Genomic DNA, 20,850 nt, shown 5'->3' on the forward strand with positions numbered 1-20,850 from the left:
GACTATTAAAAAAGAAGCATAAATTTAAGTTAAAGGTTTCAAAGACATGATGTTCAGGTAAATGAGTGGCTTCACTCTTATATACCCAATTAAGAGAGTAGATGTATTATATTTACCCTTCATTTTAAAAGATAGACGAAAACTCTAAAAATACTTGGTTAGAAAGTATCATAAATGATCTTTTTGTGGGTGCGACCATACCAGAATTAATGCTCCAAATCCCATCAAAACTCCGCAGTTATGCGTGCTTGGGCGAGTGTAGTATTAGGATTGTTGATCTTTTGTAAAGTCCTCATGTAGCACCCCTTTACAAAAACATAAATGATTTATTTATGCAAAAAAAATAAAAAAAACATTTTTTTTGGTGTAAAAAAAAAGAAATTATCCCTTTTTTTTATTATTAGAGCTTTTTTTATTATTAGAGGTAAATGTGATTGTAACATATGCATGCATCATTTTAGTCCTTAGATTGTTATTCTCATTTTATTTTAAACCATTAATCTTAATATGTAAAGCATCATCATGATGGTGATAAGCAAGAGTGTTATAATTGCATGCATGCTTTACATGTCATACATGGAATCATAAATCAAATGTATGATTTAAAATAAAAGAGAGAACTAAAACTAGCTCTAATAAAAAAAATTAGCTTTTCCATAGGGCTCACAAGAATAAAGAGACAGACGATTACATCTTGTTTTTTGCCATTTCCATAAGCATCAAATTTAGTTATTTTCAATTATTAAATTGCATGAATTATATAATATATATGCATGCCACATATATTGAATTTTTTGGGGGAAAATTATGAGGTAGTCATAATATCTAATTATGAGTAGGGTGCTTGCTAGCCAGGGTGAGTTCGACCTCAATGCATGAATGAAAGCTATATGGGGCTTACTAAGGGCCACATTTATGACTTTGGTAATCGTTTGACATACAAAAGCTGGTAATCATTGGCATCATAAAATCAAAATGTAGTCAATATCAACGGTATCACGTGGCTGGAGGTCAAGAGATTATATAATATATGTTGAAAGAGCTGCAATGATTATGTATTATATGTGGAGTTCATGTTGGTGGTGATGATTTTAGTGATGATGATGAATTGATGCTGATGAGCATGATATTTTTTAATTTTGTATAAGGTTTTTTGCAAGTATTATTGATAATAACCACATTGATTGTAATATTATTTGACATTGAAATTAAATTATTTCTATATTTGTTATCTAATTATTTCTATGTTTACATTAACTCGATAGTTAAACAAAATTTGAATGTGTATAGTTGATAATTCATATTAACTAGTTGTGGTTGTATAAAGGAAATGAAATGAAAATCAAATTTATACTTGATTGTTTTATGAAATTATAATAATACAAATCATAGATAAAAAAGGACTATTATAGGATCTTATGAATCAATATCAACAACAAAAAAACACATGGACCGATCAAGAACTTTGCGTCCAATTTTTGCAATTAAATCATACATTTGCGATTGCTGGATTCGATCACAAATTATTTGTGACAAGTTCTATAGCAATTGATTTTGAGATAAATTAAGCGATCATAATTGATTGTTATGAACACTTTTGCGATGATTGAAGCTACCACAAAAAATTATTTTTTCAATTTGATGACATAACATAAAATTTATTATTATCATATCACTAATGAGTTACACATGACCTACTCAATCTCATAAAGTCAATAATTTATATCACTTGTTATAATATGGAGCTACATTAATTGGAAACTTATTCATCCAAATTAGAATTTGGTTTATTATATCAAAAAGTCAATTTAACCTTCATTTTTTAAATAAATTATTAAATAATCTCTAAAATAAAAAATGCACTCATTATTAATCAACAAATTATTATCATATTTTTCCTTATAAAATTAGGATGAGAATTATATATTAAAATTATTTTCAAAATATTAGAATTTTTTATTGATTAAATATTTATAATCTTTATTAAAAATAAAATTAATAAATAGAAAGATCATCTTATTTAAGAATTGGCCATTCGCTGAAATCAGCATGGCACTATTTCGGGCTATATCATTTTGTTTTAAGAGCTAAATTCGACGAGCGCCACTTTGTCCGCTGCAGGGCTTCTCCAAAACCCTAACCTTTTTCTACGGTTCTTCGCCTTCTTCGTCTGCTCATCTGCAAGACAGGTAACTTTTCGCTTCTCCTTTCTTCTCGCAAGCCCTAATACGACACTTATCTGCACCATCAGCTTCCCGTCCCCAGCTTTCCAGCGCCTCTTTGTGCATTATTGACCATTCAGCGGTTCCAGGCCTGGCCTCTGCTTCGTTTAGTATTAGTTTTATCGTATTTCTGTTATGATGACTGGGATATTGGGTAAATGATTGCGACCTGCAGGGCTTCTCCAAAACCCTAACCTTTTTCTACGGTTCTTCGCCTTCTTCGTCTGCTCATCTGCAAGACAGGTAACTTTTCGCTTCTCCTTTCTTCTCGCAAGCCCTAATACGACACTTATCGGCACCATCAACTTCCCGTCCCCAGCTTTCCAGCGCCTTCTTTGTGCATTATTGACTATTCGGCGGTTCCAGGCCTGGCCTCTGCTTCGTTTAGTATTAGTTTTATCGTATTTCTGTTATGATGAGTGGAATATGGGGTAAATAATTGCGACATTGAGTTTCCTTTTTGTAGTTCGTTTGCTTTTATTCAATATGTGAGGAAGTTCAGATTTATTTATTTATGTGTTAACATTTTCGATAGGTTTATTGGGGTGGTTTTGAGGGTAGTAGTAGAAACTGCTGTGATTTGTCAAGAATTTGGGGTTTTTGAATGTTTTGTTTGTCCCACTTAGCTCAAAGCAAACCCATTTGGATTAAAATGTTTTAAATGTGACTTATTTTAGTGTCTTTTGAATCAATTTAGATGTCTGACGTGGATATTCGAAGTTTTGAACTACCATCTGACTTCTAAGAAATCAAAAGGTCTTCAAGGTTCTACATTTTGAATTAATAAAATCCTTTTCAAGTGACTTCAAAATGATGATTTAGTATTGGGTTCATCTTGTTGCTTATCTTTAGTCGGTGGGTAATATCGATGGATAGTTCTTGCTTACAATATTTGTTTTCACTGTAGATAAAAGTGCCCACAACTGTTCATAACGTAACTGAAGCATGGCTTTGCCATTTACACCTGCCAAGAGACCTTTTGAACGCAATCCTACGGAGCCAAATGGAAGAGGGAAGTGGCAGAAAACTTCTCCATCTGTTTCTCAACCGAGTCAATTCAAAGTTTCATCAGGGCCTGTAGTTTTCCGTGTGCTTTGCCCTTCTTCCAAGTCTGGAAGTGTAATTGGTAAAGGAGGTGGCATTATAGCAAGAATACGGAACGAGACTGGTGCAAAAATAAAGCTTGAAGATATTGTTCCTGGTTGTGATGAGAGAGTTGTAGTCATAAGTCGTTATGCAAAAGATTCTGAGTTTAGAAATGAGCAGACTAAGCAAGATGATAGGGGCAGTAATGCTGATGGCGGTGAGGATGGTAAAGCTAGTGTAGAGGGTGGCAAAGAAAAGGAGGATTCTGCCGTCACTGAAGATTCAAAGTTAGTGAAGGCAACATCTTTAGTTCAAAAGGCTTTGTTTCTTATTTTTGAGAGAATAATTGAAGGTGAGCAGGAAAATGATGATGCGGATGAGGCTAATAAGAAATCTTCTCCTTCTATAAGATTGCTGGTTTTCCCCAACCAAGTTGGTTGTCTTTTGGGAAAGGGTGGAAGTGTGATCAAGCAGATGTCAACTGATAGTGGAGCTCACATCCGAATACTTCCCAGGGACAAGCTTCCTCTGTGTGCATCACCAAATGATGAAATTGTCCAGGTAATGATTAACTTTTTTAGTCTTAGTGCATGTTAGATTACGCTAACTGTGTTCCCTGGGTGTTTTAGATAGGCGTCATCATTGATATTTTATTTGGAGCGGGATTTTTTTTTCCTTTTTGCAAAAGTACAAAAATAGTTCAGAACTTGTTTGAACCCGCCTATTAGCCTTTGTTTTCTTTGTTACTATTATTTTGTTTTTTTTTTTGAAGATACTCAATTTGCTTATAATCCAATATTCATCTTTATTTTTCAACTTGGAATATATTGAAAGAGACTCCTCTAATATGTATTTTTATAATCTAATGAATGGCTATATCACATTGGAGGACAGATCTCAGGTGGTGTAGATTCTATAAGAAAAGCTCTCCAATCAGTTTCCCAGCAGCTCATGGAGAATCCACCTCGTGATCGTGATTTCTCTGCAGACAATCCTCCCGTGTCATCACATCAATATCCTCCTAATCCTCGTCCGGAGGCTTTTAACCCAACAAATTATCATAATATGCCTGTTCAAGGGCCACCTTTTCCTAATAGGCCACCATTTGATGCTCCTGATCTTTCATCTTTTCCCAAGTTCCATGAAGGTCCTGTACCAGGGCAGATGCCAGTTGCTCCAGAGGTTCTTGTCTTTCGATTGTTGTGTTCAAATGATAAGGTTGGAAGTGTTATTGGAAAGGGAGGTAATATTGTCAAGAACCTCCAGCATGAAACAGGCTGTGAGATTAAAATTCTGGAGACTCCTTCTGAGATAGAGAATCGGATTATAGTCATTTCTGGTCCTGCGGTAACGCTTTCATTGTTCTTTCAAATTTTCTTTATGCTTATTATTTTATTATAGAAGTTTACACAATATATCACTGCCATTAATCTAACGTGTTTCGGTGTTTGTTGGATTTTCTTTTAGAATTATTTGCAAAGTTTTCCAAATATGACATTACATTAAAATGCCAATTATGTTACTGAAGTTGATTTTAGGAAATTTCAGAAACATTGCCCGGCTTATATATCATATCAAGAAGCCATTCCATTTTTTATTTTTTTTGGTTGTGATGTGGAGATTTAGGCGAGTGGGGATTGCTCCCAACATGAATGTTGTTGTACCCTATTTTTTGGTATTCTTCTAGCCTACCTAATCTTATGACTTTGGCTGCTCTTGACTGGGTGGGATGTAGGGTAGATTACTTTACTTTTTGGCTGGAAGGGCTCTTGAGAGGAGGCACGGAAGTAGGGGAAGGGGATTGCTTTAGCTGTTTGGTTGGAAGTGGAAGTGGAAAATGAATTTTGCACCAAACATTTATATACAATAGTTTAGCTGCTTAATTTTGGCCTCATTGGTTTTGAACTTATTGTTGTCGGGTTTTGTAAACTAAATATTTTTTAATATTAAAGCTTTGATTCTTAATTCCTTTGCTGTTTGTAATGTTTAGGTAAAAACCTGTGTTGGAAAATTTGTAACGAGTAAAAAGCTGTGTTGAAGGTGAAATAATTGATATTGTTTGGTAAAACCTGCTGTTGAGTTGTTGTCACTAATCAAATCAGGCTTTAGGTGTTTGGTTGAAATTTTCTATGAATGCTATTTTAGTTCAAATAACTGAAAATACATATTTTTCTTAGTTTTTTATAAGAAATGTTCCTTGGATGTCTATGTAGTTGTTTATTCTATTTTTTTTAAATAACAAGCTTTACTTATTACAAATAACAAGCCTCTTCAGAAAAGGTTGCCAGGCACAAAATATCATTACAATTTACACCAATAAAAAAAAGCAATGCTGATTAGTTACGCACATTCATAACAAGTGATAGGGCCAATTCTAGAAGTTGTCCAAGAGAGGGCTTACATGGTCTCTGACAAGTAGTCCTAATGCAACTACGATGAACAAATGATATTTGAACATTTTGGATTGCAACAGCCTCCACGGATATGACTTCTGCCCTTATTGAGGCCCATGGAGGTATACGCCTCGGACAGAATATGCGTCTTACCTTAGCACTCATGGTTTGGATTACATAAGAAGTAGTATCAATAAGCAAGGAATTTTGAAGGTCGTCAACATTGAATATGATAGATCTAAGTAGTGCATTGATTGAGGTAGGATTTCTTCAAATAGTTACTAGAAAAATTGCAAACTTGTGAAAAATGCACGTAGTTTACACTATTGCAAAATAGGAGAGTAAAATTACTTAGTTCAGTAGAGTTCACAAAGTGTCTAGCTCGATCTTTAGAAGCACCATAAGAGAGAAAGTACAAGGAGAAGATGCTACCAATTTGATAGCAGAAAATTGGACTGGTATATTAGATATATGAGTGATGCAACTTCGATTGAAGGCTTGGGGTAGTTAGTTTGTAACTATAAAATCACAAAAGTTAAATCTTTTTTGAAGGCAGCTTGCATAAGCACGTCTCCCTTGTTTCTATGTGTGTCTGTGTGTATATATGCATCATCATAAGCATAGCTACTTAATTGGGGCATGCAAAAAAAGGTTTCTGTATCTCTTGTTGAAAAAACTACAAAACGTTTTCTTCAACATGCATGAAAGGTTTCTGTATCTCTTGTCAATCATGAAACGACAAAATGATTAATATCTTCTACATTTAGCTTCCTTCATTGCACTATTAATTTCATCTGATCTTCAAATTCTTGAACTCCCTTATAAAAATTGGAGTAAAAGGAAAGCCTATCTCTTAAAGCTTAAGGAAACCAGAGTTCATGATATTAGGAAACCTAGCAGCAATTATTTAAGGAAATCAGAGTTCATGATATGCTGATTATTAAACTTTAGTGATATTGTGGTCTTGGTTTAGAAATTGTAAAGGCAATGCTTAAACTAGAGTTAATATTAGAAGTGTCAATCAATAGGAACCTGAGATAAAGGATTTATAAAGCTGATCCTCAATATTAAGGATAGCTCTACTGATGATATTAGGTTTAAATGCTAGAATGTATTTTACAGATCACATAAGTGTCTTGAAAAGTTTAAGGTTCATGAGAAATTCATCATTATTAGTGCTGATATGCTATCATTTCTTTTAATCTAGTTGACGGAAGGTCGGTTAGGCTTTCTCATATACAAACCGATTTTTTTCAGATTTCATGAGTGATTTCATAGTATATACAATAAATCGAACTTCTTTATGGACATGGTACTATATAACTGCTTAATTTGCTATGTTGTCTTTCATTATGTAGCTCCCAGGTGATAGAATATCCCCACCCCAAGATGCAGTCCTTCGTGTCCAGCACAGAATTTTTATGGCAGTACCTGAGACTAAAGATAATTCTGTCTTGTCTAGGCTTCTTGTTACTCCCAATCAAACAGGTTGTCTTCTTGGAAAAGGTGGTTCTATTATAGCAGAAATGAGGAAGCTTTCTGGAGCCCATATTCGTGTTTTGAGTAAAGATCAGATCCCAAAGGGCGTGCCAGAAAATGATGAAATAGTTCAAGTATGATATGTGCTATACCCTTATTTAAATATTCATTTGTCCTATTTTGTAGAACTCGGCCACTTATTGCATCTTTGACAGTGTGCAATCATTCTTTTTCTCTTCATTCTTTTTTTTTTAATTACTATCTTGGCTGTTTTTATGAGTTAAGAATTGACATTTTTGCCTCATTCTATAGGTAAGTGGTGAATTTGGAGCTGTTCAGGAAGCCCTTTTGCAAATAACTGCTAGGCTCAGAAATCATCTTTTTCGTGATAAAGCTTCTGCTTTAAACCATCCTGCCCATCCGGCCTTTCTTGATCAAATGCCTCCATTTGGTTCATACATGGGAAGGAGGGAACCTTCACCTCCAAGGTTATATGGTGGTATTCCCCCATTCCAGAAGGATGCTGGTGCTCGTGCACATGAGGAAAGATCTGCTTTTGCTCATTCAATTCATGGTTCAGGTGTTTCTCCTCTCGGCTCAGAAAGAGCGCCTCCAGCACCATGGGCACCCCAGGTAATTAGATATTTTGCTATTGCATCGGACTTCAGAACTCTTACTGCTAAGCTTATCTCTGAATTTAAATGTGAAAGATTCTAAACCATGCAACAACAACAAGCCTTTATCCCATCACGTGGGGTTGGCTACGTAAATCCTTTTTCTCCATTGGTCCGGTTAAGAATCAAATTCTTATTTAGATCTAATAAAGAAATGTCATATCTAATATTTTCTAACCAATTCTTTTTAGGTCTACCTCTACCTTTCTCAACATAGGTTAAATCTAATACTTCTACTCTCCTAACTGGGTCATCGGAAGGCCGCCGTTTTATGTGACCAAACCATCTAAGGCGACTCTCTCTAATCTTATCTGCTACTAAAGCTACTCCAACCTTTTCACGTATATGCTCATTTCGTATCATATCTCTAAGAGTAAAGCCACTCATCCACCTAAGCATCCTCATCTCTGCAACTCTTAACTTGATATTATGCTTCTCTTTTAATGGCCAACATTCTACGCCATAAAGCATTGCAGGTGTAACCATCATCTTATAGAATTTTCCCTTTGAGTTTGAGTGATACTTTTTTATCACACAACAAGCCTGATGCATTCCTCCACTTCATTCATCCAACTTGAATTATACTAATAATATCCCCATCTATTTCACCATCACTCTGAATAATAGACCCAAGATATCTAAAGCATTTACTCTTATTAAGGCTTGATTGCTCAAAGTCACAAACCCCCCACTAGATCTATTACTACTAAAATTACACTCCATGTATTCAGTTTTAGATCTGCTCAAACGAAAACCTTTAGACTCTAACGTTGACCTCCATAATTGAAGTTTACCTTCAACTCCCTCTTTAGTCTTATCAACAAGAAGAATATCGTCTGCAAAAAGCATACATGAGGGAATATCCTCTTGCAAATCTCTAGTAAGAACATCCATGACTAAAGCAAAAAAAGCCGTCCAACAGAGGATAATTTTTTTTAAAGTACCAAAAATAGAAATGTTATGGCCTATTATTTCAGTATGTTTTAAAATTAAAAAGATTTATATTAGTTATTTATTACTATTTTGACGAGCTTGGTCGAGTGGTAGGCTGCCTTTTATGCAGTCAACCCCAGTTACGCCCAACATGTGCCAAGCCCTTGTCATTCTGAAAATATGTAGTTAAACGACTGTCGTGTACAAAAAATCTATTTTAGTTTCAATGATGTCCATAAATTTTCATCTCTTTGGTGGTGGGGGTACATGTCCTTGCCCATGGAGATTTTTTTGCCAATCATGAAAGACATTGCTTTTCTTCTTTGACCCAAAAAGAAAAGAAAAGAAAATCTTATGTTGGCGTTGAATAATTTATTCCTCTTTAACTCCTGTAGTTAGTTCCACATTGTGAAGAAATAGAAAATTCTAAGTAAAAAACTTCTACTTAATTGTATATTTTTTAAGCATCACCGCCAATATTCTTTTCTATCCATAACTGCATGTTTTCTTCTATGTTAAAGATATTCCCCTTTATTGTTTGAGCACCTTATGCTTCTAACTTGTGTCAATTATTTTGGTCGAAGCATTATTAGTTGCATTTCACCTATAATGAACTTGCTCTATACAACTTTTTTTTTCTATTTTGAATTACTTCATGATGTTATTGATTAACTTGTTACAGGGCATGCGAGAAGGTGGTGGACCGATGCCTATTTCTGATTTTGCAGGAGCTCCTTCTAGAAGAACTGGTGGTTTCCCAGGGTTAGACATTAATCCATTTAGGCTAGTTCGTTTTGAGATAAGTGCTTGGAAGTGCTTGAGGCTCAATTTTGAAACTTATAAGTGAATGAAAGCGTGTTTTTATACATTGCTCTCACCTTTATAAAGGTGAGGAGGAGTGAGTGTTACTTTTGAAGTCTTGGAAGTTACATTCGGTTTTGTTTTCTGTTGCATTTAATGATAATAAAAATATAAGACTAATGGGATGATAAATGAACTTGTACTTATAATTATAGTAAAATAATTTAAAATCAATAGGAGGTTGGGCACAATGGAACTCATTGTAGTCCAAACAAACGCAATAACTTGGTTTGTAAGCATTAGGCTTCTGCTAAACAAATAGAGATCACTTAAACTCACTAAGATGAAATTAGGGATATCATGGCCTTGGACTTGCTCAGATTTGTGATAGATTTTAGCTGGTGTCCCATGAAGGCCCGCTAGGCCCATTGATAATATAATATATTTCTCAAATTACAATTAATATAGAAACTTACTCTATTTTAGACTTAAAATCAATTTAAACCTATTTGAATTAAGTTTGAGCTCAAAAATAATTTTGTAGTATGCTTTAGTTTATAGTGGCTTGATAAAAAACTTATTCTTTCCAATTAAAAATTAATAATACTTACATGATTGATGTGTAATATCAGCAATACATTAGGTGATATATTGGTAATAATTTAGTCATGTTTATAAGTGGTTATGGGTTCGAGCAATATCAAGCTGGCAGATAGTAATGGAATTTGTTTTGGGATCAGAGTTCTAAATGATAAATGAACTTAATGTCTAACCATCAACCCATTTTGATAAACCCATTTATGCTCATAGCTCATACTATTTATGGCCGACTAGTTAAGAGTTTTAGAAGGCCGTGCTCATGGATTATAGTCAAGCCCAGCTGACTTAATAGCACTAAATGAAACTCACATTTGGAACACATCATGAATTATTTCAAAGCACTTGTGTTGAAACGAACTGGACCTCAGTAGTTTTCCGGCAGTTCACATTTAGAGGTTTTATTTTTTTATGTGCATTTTCACCATTTCATTTCTTTGTTTTCTTTCTGGTTTATTAAATTTGCAGAGGAAACCAGTCAGCCGCAGTCAGTCATGCAACGGTGGACGTTGTTGTTCCTCGAGCCCTCGTGCCTTCCATTTATGGAGAGGATGGAGGCTGCTTGAGGCGGATTCGTGAGGTTAGAAATTATTGGATTTTTTCAATTGTGGATCAATCAATTCTAACTAAGTTTCCAATAATCTTTGAATATTCAGATATCAGAGGCCAAAATAACCATCACTGAACCTAGACCTGATGCAAAGGAAACCGTTATACTAATATCTGGAACTCCTGAACAAACTCATGCTGCACAGAGTCTTCTTCAAGCGTTTGTACTGAGTGAAACCACTGCACCGTGATTTTTCTTTATGTGAAGGTTATCTTTATCTTTTTGATATTATGCCTTCTTTATTTTGTGCTGATTCACTGATCATGCTGAAGATGAAATGTAGTTTTATTGTGATAAATACAAGCGGTTTTTTTACTGTTGAACTTTACTTACAAATATTCTCATATATATCCCCTGTATTTCATGTGGTAATTGATATATTTTGTTCATTCTGCTTCATGTTGGCATCCTTCAGCTGAAGACGGAATGGTTAACTGGATGAGCATATGATTTTGCAGTTAGGTTTTAGGCCAGATCAGTGGAACATTTCTAGGGAGATTTTTTATTTTGCAGATGCACATCTTTCAGGGAAGCAACTGCAAACTTGTTAAGTGCAAATACATGCTCCCAACAACTATTGAAATCTTCTTGTACTGGAGTTCTTGTTTGGTTATTTTTATGTCGAACTCTTATCTGGAAAGTTGTATGGATTGCAGTAAAACTTATTGCATAATACTACCAGTGATCTCAAGTGTTTGTCAACTTGATTCTCTCTTTCTGCATATGGCGGGAGGGTTGTCTGGCCTTGGTGATATTTCTATTTATTTTTTAATATGTTTCCATAGAACATGCCATGGGTAATCTTTAAATTGTTTAATATTATTTTTCCCAAATCAGGGTTTTGTTGATTAGAATGTCAACAAGTTGCCTTCAAAAAGAATAAAATATGTCAAGTCTCAAGGAAGTAGATTACAATACAAGTAGTCAACAATCGTGAATCTTGACAAAAAGGCTCTGAATGTTCATTAGTTTGATTTAGGCTTTATTTGGAAGAAGCTGAAAGAAAGCCGTTTTAAAAAGCAGAATGAAGCTGTCCCAAACGAAGCCTTAGTTTTTGTGACCCGTATCTTTTTCTGATTTCATGAGTTGATTAGAATGGCATCTCACGCCTACGTGAAGTGCAATTTGCATTTTCTCAAGGAAACAGGATAATAGCTAGGAAAGCTGCTTGCTTTTCATGAGTTTTTTACACCCTAACATTTCTAGTTTTCTTTATGACACACCTTATCAGCTTTTCTTGATGCAATAACAGAACTTTTTTACACCTGTGCTGTTGATGTGCTGATATTTCTTTCCATGCTTCATATTTTCTACCGTTTCAAAAAAAAAAAAAAAATAAATAAATAAATAATATATATATACATTCAACCGTTTCATTGCTGATTAGTTTTGCTAGTAAGTTTATTTTGATTTCTAAACTTATAGTTTCTTTTTGTTCACATGAGGTATCCATGCCCTTAACTTTTTCTGGGCACTTGGTTCATTGAAGCAATTTGGCAGGGCTCAGATACCCGAGTTGTCCAGGTCATAACGGGGATTATTAATACCTTATGGCCTTCCATTATCTTAGCTGGTTTATTTCTCACAAAATTGACCAGATTTAATGTTGCTTGAGATTTCTTCCACTGATTTGCTGTAAGTTGCTGTTTTCTACTGAAAAACTGCTGTTTTCTGCTACAAAACAGCAGTTTCCTCTTCGTTTGTGCTGATTTTGGTTAGGTTTGCTTGCGAACTCAAGTATTACCTTAGGGTTACTTGCGAACTCAAGTATTTCCTATCATTTTCCTCTTATGGATTCAATATCCACCAACTCCATTAGTACCAAGTTTGGATGAGTGCCAGCATTTATGGACCTTAACAGCTTCAGTTTGTTGATTTTGTTGCATCTCTTCTTCTACCTGTGTGCTGTATATTGCTAATGATCATGCTGCAGACAGCTTTGCTGTCCTGTTATCGCCTTTTAAGTTCTTGAATACTGTCCTAGCAAGGGTCAAGGATGTGGTAGCATCCAGTAACTGCAAATCAAAATGTCCATCTCTCTGTGGGAGTACAATGTGGTGCATGGTATTTTTAAAATAGTTTGAAACATTAAAAAAAACATTAATAATTTATAAAGAAATCGACAAAAAAAGAGAGAGTATCACAATAAAAAATGCAACATCAATGTGATATGAATAGAACATAATATTCTCTAGCATATTGGATATACACTAAATGCCCTGTAAATTTACTAGTATCATATAAACTTTGTAATGGTATTGTAGGAGTTCATGACATTTTATAATTCAAGTGTAGGCCAATGATTGGAGAGTAGAGGAGGAAAATGTTTCAATCAACTTGCGATGAAGATGACTTAGGCTTCGTTTGGGACGGCTGCAGTTGTCGGTAAATCAGGTTGTAAAGTTGTTGTACAAAAAGTCGAGTTCTGAAGTTGATGTATAGAAAGTAGTATATTTTATTTGTGAAGTATAACTGTCGAGCTGCTGTGCTGCAGCTGTATGAGAATAAATTACGTTTATAACCTTATATATATTGTGATGAAAGAAATTGGTTAACTATCAATTTTTTTTAATTTATATGATAATAAACTAACAATTCTACATTAAAAATTGTATCCACTTTATGAATTATTTTATGACTTCTAAATATCAAAGTACTTTTTTTTACAATGTAATATCATACTTTAAAATACACTAAAAATTAATAATAACTTTTTTTATTATTTCATAATAAATACAATTTTTATAATAATGATAAGCATGAGAATAAATTATTTTGATACAATTTAATATAATTAGATGAAAAAAAAAACTTGCGGCTCCACGAAGCCAGCCGTCCTCGCCGGAGTCGGCGTTGTGCTCGTCGAACTCATATCATCGAAGCCAGCCGTCGACTTCGGTAATGCTGGTAGAGATAACGATAAACGGCCTTCCTCGCCGGAGTCGGTGACGAAAAAGTGGGCAAGCAGGTCTTCAACGCCTAATCCTTAGGGGAGGAACGGATGGGAGAGGAGATGGGGGGTTTTCATAATTGAGGACATGAAAGCTTGAGCAAGTGTTTCATAATTGGGGACATGAAAGCTGGAGCAAGTGTAATCCTAACTTTGGAGTGAAAAGTGAGCGACAGATCTTCTCTGGTGGAGTGTCAGTTCCTCTGACCTCATCCGCCAAAGGAACTTTGGCGGAGATTCCTTCGAGGTTTGAAGCCTGGATTGGCTGCAGTGTCGACGGAATCTGGCAAGGCGTCTTCCCGGAAGCGTTGTGGGCTTCCGGTGAGGGTTTTTGGAGAAAGGATAGGATGGATTTCTGACGTTGCTTCACGAAATGACATCGCCGACAATGAGGGAGAACATGAGTGGGGCATTTACGGTATTTTAGCCCTTCGAAACAGCGGAAAGCAGCGAACCGCAGGATGCAGGCAAGGTCGCGGGAAGCAGTCCTGGGCCGCAGAAATTTCTGTGAATTAGTTCTGACGCAATATGCCAAACCATTATTTACTATCTTTTTATACAGCAAAGCAGCAGTGAAGCCGTCCCAAACATACCCTTAGTGCTAATTCTTGAAATGAATAAATTAATTTAAACTATACCAATATTATCAAAATCAATGACAAAATATTCAAAATTGAACACTCATTTAACTCTTTAGTTGGTGCATTCAAAAGTTTAATTTTAATGGCAAATGGCAGGCATACAACTAAAAGATAAACCATGAATAGAATATAGAAGGGAAAGGAAGTAGCTGGATAAATATTAAGCCCTTTATCAATCATAGTTAATTAAAAACATTGCCAAATATCATACTTGATTATATTTATACCTTAAGGGTATTTTTTGGGTACTAAAAAAAAAAGATATCAGCAAGATGGCCTGAGTATGAGAAAAGTATGATGTGGAATAATGCATTTACCTTTTGCTTAATAAAGGAGAGGAAAATGAGCAAAATATATAATAAGCTTATGTGTAGAGGCATCCCTAACCCGCACAATTCTAGTTATCAGATCAAATTTCTTACATGGATCTAGTAAATAAGTTTAAAGGTCACAAGTTGAACTCAAACCTCTCATCTCTGCCTTAGAAACCGATGATCATATCAGATGAGCTAAAGCTCCTTGGTGCACGGTAATTATGGTTATGTATGTTTGAATTTTGAATATCTTATTGATGTTATAATTCTCCATCATAAATTAATGATGTTCTAGATTATATTTTTTAGTTGTTTGTATGCTTGTCAAATTGCGTCACTTTGCTTTGCATATTAAAGCTGTAAGGAAATATAGATACATGCTGATTTATGAGTATATTCAATAAATAACATCACATTTAAACCATTTTTGTCCAAGTTTGGTATTATATGGCCCCAAAGCTGTAAAATGATAACTATAAATAATGCCATAAGCAATTACATGCACTATTCATCTAGCAAAAATGTTTCCTCATCTACGTTAAGGAAAACTTTTGGCCATATCAGCAGAGTGAATATCTAAGAATTCTAGGCCTAACTCTCTACTAGCAACCGTCTTGAGAGGAGCAAATGCTTAGTTTCTGAAATTTTAGTGATCAGCTTATTTTGTAAGTTGCACATCTTACTCTAGTGCTGAGGCTGATAATACAATTTAAATTCATAGACATTTATTTCAAAAGAAATATACCAGTGTTCTGTGTATCTTGTTTTTGACTTTTGCAACTATTTATGTTTGGGCAATGCTTATGCTGTTTTTAATTTTTGAACTGTATTATAAGATATTTATAAAATAAGCGACTATTTCCTTTTAAAGTTAATCTGTGTAGCTTCTAAATTGGATTATACTTGGAAAACATATCTAACATAACGTGGATTTGCGACTCTAAAAACATATTTATCAGGCGCAGGGTGCAGTGATTAAGGAGTAGCGTGTAGGAATGCAGGTAGACATTATGGCATCATCTTGCCTGTTTTTTTTATTAGTAATTGAGGTTCAACTAGAAATGTTTCAGACTTTTCATGTTTTTCTATTATCACATCAATTTTATTAAATTGGAATATGATGTTATTTAGTTTGAAATGATGCTCTAAAAGAAACTTTGTTCTCGCTAAAAGAAATCACCTCTACATTCATGCACACAACTAGTACAGCTTAGCATTGCACACTTGATCATATTCCAATATCTATGCATATGAACAGTAAAAGTTTCTTTTATTAGGAAAACTTCAATTATTAATTATGAATTCAAATGATCTAAACTTTTTTTTTTACAGTAGCAATATCAGAATAACGGAATATAGATTAAATTTTAGGGGGATTAATATATTAAGCACTCGAAATCTTAACATCCAAACTTCAATATTTACATAATCTAATACCTTTTTAACTCAGTCTTGCCCTAGCCAGCTTTGTTGCAACTTCATTTTCCTGTCTTGTTGGCTCTATCGCAACTTAGCCAATTTTGTCAAGCGTTGACTTAGCAAAGCTCCAATGCGACTTTCTTTTCTCTATGCCAGCCCCATTGGTGTGCTGCCGTAGTGAGCTTAGTCACCTCTTCCTTATGTTTCATCGAACAACAGCATGCGATGAAGGCAACTGGATCGGCGGGGAGCGAAAGTGTCAACAACGATGGAATTGGCGAGATAATGAAGAAGCTGTGCGATATAGGATATTGATGGCAATTGTGGGTAAGTATTTTCTCATGTTTAAAATTTTAAGTCTTATATGTGTAAATAATAAAGTTTAGATGTTCAATATGTAAATAAGTGTTTTTAGTGCTATGCATATAAATCCTCCTAAATTTTAATATTGCTACAATTGATTTCTTTTTATTGATTGGGACAAATTATTAACATACCATAATCCTAATTAAATTATGCTGAGATTGATTTTTATCCTAAAATTAGCATCAAAATATCTGGTCTTTTATCCAATCTCCATGGTTATATGAAATAATATCTAATTGACGTTATTGAAAGATTGTTTTGTAAATTAATCATGACTTTTTATCAAATTGTTTGAATGAAATACATTCTCTTAAACAAATTGAGGATATAAAAACTAGATAAACATATGATATATCCTCCAGAACAAGGATTTGTGGATTTAAATAATAATCAATCAAGCATGCTAGGTTTCTCTATTAATTTATTAATAAGTGTAACAACAGATAAAGGTAATTGTTAGAAAGATAATCTGTAACTTATGATAGTTATTGCATCATGAGGAAAAGAAGGAATATATGAAGCTTATTTTTGAATGATAGCTTTATTTGAGTGAAAGTAAATGGAAAAAAAAAAAGTTCAAATCAATTATTGTGCACTCATAAGCAACCTAAAATTTGTTGGGAAAAATTTTCTCCAATTTCTGATCCTCCATTTTCTTATCCAGACAAGCCAAATAAACAGCTGAATCTGAAGTCTTGGAACTATTTTAACAAGTTGAGAAATATGCATTCTTAAATCATATAAATGTCACTGCAATAGCATCCAAATATAACAGAGATACATATGGAAGTATTTGGAGATTCTAGGATTTTTAGAAAATTGTGCTTGATATGTGAAAGGATATGATTTTTGAGATTTCATGAAGTCAGTTCTCCAAAGTGGTAGCCACATAGCACCAATAATTTAAGGGGGTTTTGGAGTACATGGCCTCCCAACATAGATTAAAACTAATTCTAGACTTTCCTATGATGGAACTGGATTCTGATTAAAACCCAGATGATGCAAAGTTTTGATTGGGTCAATATTTCTCCAATTGTTAAAATGCTGGCCAAGCATAGCCAACCTTTTTCTCAAACAGATCTATGTTATGGTCGCCAACATCCCACCGAATTCATGAAAACTACAAACAGATTGTTACATTTTGTGGTTTGAGTGAATTATTTTTCATTTGATTTTTCTACATGGCCATGATATGTGAGTTAGTTTGCTATAGTTTTAATTGCATCCGCCCTTATGTTGAAATTCAAAGATCAAAGCATCATGGGATTTCAACATCTGGGTACACTTTGATGGATAACAAGATGATTTGCTAAAGTTTTTAGAGTTTGTAATTCATTGTAGCTAGTAATACTGCTTATGGAACTGTTTCCTAGCACTGCTCCTGCGGCTCAAGCGGCTATACTGTATCATTGACGTGTTGCAGCGTTCTGTTTGTGTTCTTTAAGAAATTTTATTTGATTTCATGTTTGCTTGAATTCTAGCTTATTCTCTTTCCTGTTTTATGGCTAAATCTGATTTTTATAAATGTCTAGACTTACTAGGATTTATTGTTGTTGTATCAAAGCTTTGTTACAACACTTAATTTTCCTGTGAAGTGTTTTCTATCAAATGATGTTTACTTGACTAGTTAAAGTTCTTAGTTAACTTGAGCTATACTGTATGAATTAATGTATCCCTCATATTTTGCTAATGACCGACAATTCTCGATCTCAACCGCCAATTATTTGACAGGTTGATCATTATTATTAATGAATATTTGGCACCCAGACTCTTATAGGCGCTTCTTCCTATTGACTATTTAGAATGATTGTTTTAACTTGTGTCACGTTCAATGCCTCCCTACTTCTCATAAGTTCTTCCAAATTTAAACCACCCAAGTTTTGTTCCATTTTCATCTCTCTTGAGTTTGGAGTTCCAGCGATAAGAACCATAGACGGCCTAGAGCCTAAATTGAGCGGTTCAATTGAGTAAATTTCTTATTGTTTCTTTGGTTACTCAGTTCCAAATAATCTCTCTAATCTTACCTGCCACTGGAGCTACTCCAACCTTTTCATATATATGCTCATTTCACATCCTATCTCTAAGAGTAAAGCATGCATCCACCTGAGCATCCTCATCTATGCAACACTCAACTCAATACTATTCTTCTTTTTTAATGGCCAACATTCTGCTCCATGAAAAAATTGCAGGCCTAACCACCATCTTATAGAATTTTTCGTAAGTTTGAGTGGTACTTGTCTATCATACAATAGGACCGATGCATTCCTCCACTTCATCCATCCAATTTGAATTCTACTAATAATATCCCTGTCTATTTCACCATCGCTCTGAATAAGAGATCCAAAATATTTAAAATGTGTACTCTTATTAATGACTTGACCGCTCAAAGTTATAAATATCCCACTAGATATATTACTACTAAAATTACACTTCATGTATTCGGTTTTAGATTTACTCAAACGAGATCCTTTAGACTCTAAGGTCGACCTCCATAGTTTAAGTTTTTCTTTAACTCCCTCTTTAGTCTTATCAACAAGAAGAATATCGTCAGCATAAATCATACACCCGGGAACATCCTCTTACAAATCTCTAGTAAGAACATCCATGACTAAAGCAAAAAAGATATGGGCTTAAGGCTGATTCTTGATGTAATATAGTAAGAGATAGCCCCATTGACATGCTCATTACCTCCTTTTGGTTTTCTTCTTGTGGATGGATGGCTGTGGTCATCTTAAGCTTTGTATTTGTCATAAGCCACAAACATTGCTAGGAATGGCTTGTGAGTTAACTCTCTAATATCTATCCATCACAATGGAGCTGGAAATTCTGAAGCTGTGCCCATACATGATAATTTTTTCTGTTGATCAAAATTGTCATCATGGAAATGTGATTCACTACTACCAAGTAATGGTAGCGGCAGTTAGGGCAATCAGGAGACAAACAAAAATGCATACACAAACTCTCGAGCGGTCGAAATGAATTATGGCCTGGGAGGAGAGAAATTATTGTGTACGCAATCCGAACGTGTTCGGATGTGCGTACACACTGTTTATTTTGTTGCGTATTTTTTGATACATAATTTTTCTATGTATTTTTTGTTTATTTAGTGAGTATTATTTATTTGCTATTTATTTTGTCACGAAAAAAATTTTGTATCAAAAAATACGAAACAAAATAAGCAGTGTGTACGCACATCCGAACACGTTCGGATTGCGTACACAATAATTTCTCCTAGGAGGGAGGATCAAATGTAACTAGGTTGCTTGTTTGGGTTTTTTTATTATTGGCTATTTGATTTAAAATCAAACAACATTAGGTTCGCAGGTCCGACGAGAAGGTGGTTTTTGTTCGGAATTGAAATGTCCAGCCGACTAGTTCACTATTCTACTGGTTGAACTAGCCGATTCGATTCGATTTTTAAGACCCTTAAATTTTTATTGCATAAAAAGATTTAAAGATTTGGATTATTATGCAACTTCATATCCATTTATTCTCGAATAATTGTAAAGTAATTCTATAATATGGTCCTCTAAATTTTTTAAATTTGTAATATTTTGCGAGCCTTTATATTCCTATTGGGATATTTTTGTAATATTTTTAAATAAAATGGTGAGCAATTAACTCTTATCAATACGTATTTCATATAGATCATAGGATTGAACTACTTAAATTCCTCTCTTGAGTGTGACTGAATTTTTACCATAGTAGCATTCAACTTTGGGCATCGTCTTAAATTTATTTATAATACTAAAAAATAACATTCATACGTATATGAATCTCTTTTAATTTAAATAAATGTAAGAACTGTATAATAAGATTAAAATTTTTTTTTATTTCTATTTATTTTGGTAAAAATAAAATTTTAAACAGGGATTCAAACACTTGGAAAAAAATTAGAAGAATTACTTCAGCTGCAGCAGTAACCACTTGAAATTTACTAATTATGGGCCTGTTAGTTAATTCAATTTCTAAAATTTTTAAAATTGTTCTTTTTTTATTTTGTTTATTTTATATAAATACACTCAAATGTTAGAAAAAAAGTCCATGAATTAATTGGATGGGTTGGGGTGGGCCAATTAAAGTATACTTTGGAGGGTTATTATGGCCCAAAATAATTGAGCTTTGCTATCAAAACGTTAACGGCCTAGATCAGTCCGACAGGCTGTGCATGCGGAACGATGAGGACTTAGCGGAGAACCAACCAGAGCGAGCTGGCGGGGCGGCGACGATCTTCCGGAATCCAGGGGATTTGATCAAAAGAAATCATTATCCAAAATGTTTAATTTTGGAAGAATCGAATGGATTGAGATGTTTTGATCTTATCCCATTTTGTTATTTACTAATCCTTTTAGGGTCTGTTTGGCA

At 34.2% G+C, this 20,850-nt stretch overlaps 1 protein-coding gene across 3 annotated transcripts; it reads left to right on the plus strand.

Moving 5' to 3' along the window:
- The first annotated feature begins 2,044 nt into the window (after window positions 1-2,044).
- Window positions 2,045-16,590, plus strand: LOC110098028 (RNA-binding KH domain-containing protein RCF3). 3 transcript variants are annotated; one of them, XM_028696263.1, is made up of 9 exons: window positions 2,045-2,189; window positions 3,130-3,869; window positions 4,203-4,655; window positions 7,060-7,314; window positions 7,493-7,813; window positions 9,470-9,549; window positions 10,654-10,765; window positions 10,842-11,002; window positions 16,276-16,590. In XM_028696263.1, the coding sequence occupies exons 2-8, from the start codon at window positions 3,168-3,170 to the stop codon at window positions 10,983-10,985; spliced, it is 2,067 nt and encodes a 688-aa protein (XP_028552096.1). In that variant the 5' UTR covers window positions 2,045-2,189; window positions 3,130-3,167; the 3' UTR covers window positions 10,986-11,002; window positions 16,276-16,590. The 3 variants fall into 3 exon arrangements, with proteins under 3 accessions (XP_028552096.1, XP_020680387.1, XP_020680386.1); XM_020824728.2 differs by lacking the exon at window positions 16,276-16,590 and adding an exon at window positions 11,211-11,517; XM_020824727.2 differs by lacking the exons at window positions 2,045-2,189; window positions 16,276-16,590 and adding exons at window positions 2,385-2,465; window positions 11,211-11,517.
- The last annotated feature ends 4,260 nt before the right edge of the window (window positions 16,591-20,850 follow it).

This window comes from Dendrobium catenatum, unplaced genomic scaffold, assembly GCF_001605985.2.
Source record: "Dendrobium catenatum unplaced genomic scaffold, ASM160598v2 fragScaff_scaffold_726, whole genome shotgun sequence".
Lineage (NCBI taxonomy): Eukaryota > Viridiplantae > Streptophyta > Magnoliopsida > Asparagales > Orchidaceae > Dendrobium > Dendrobium catenatum.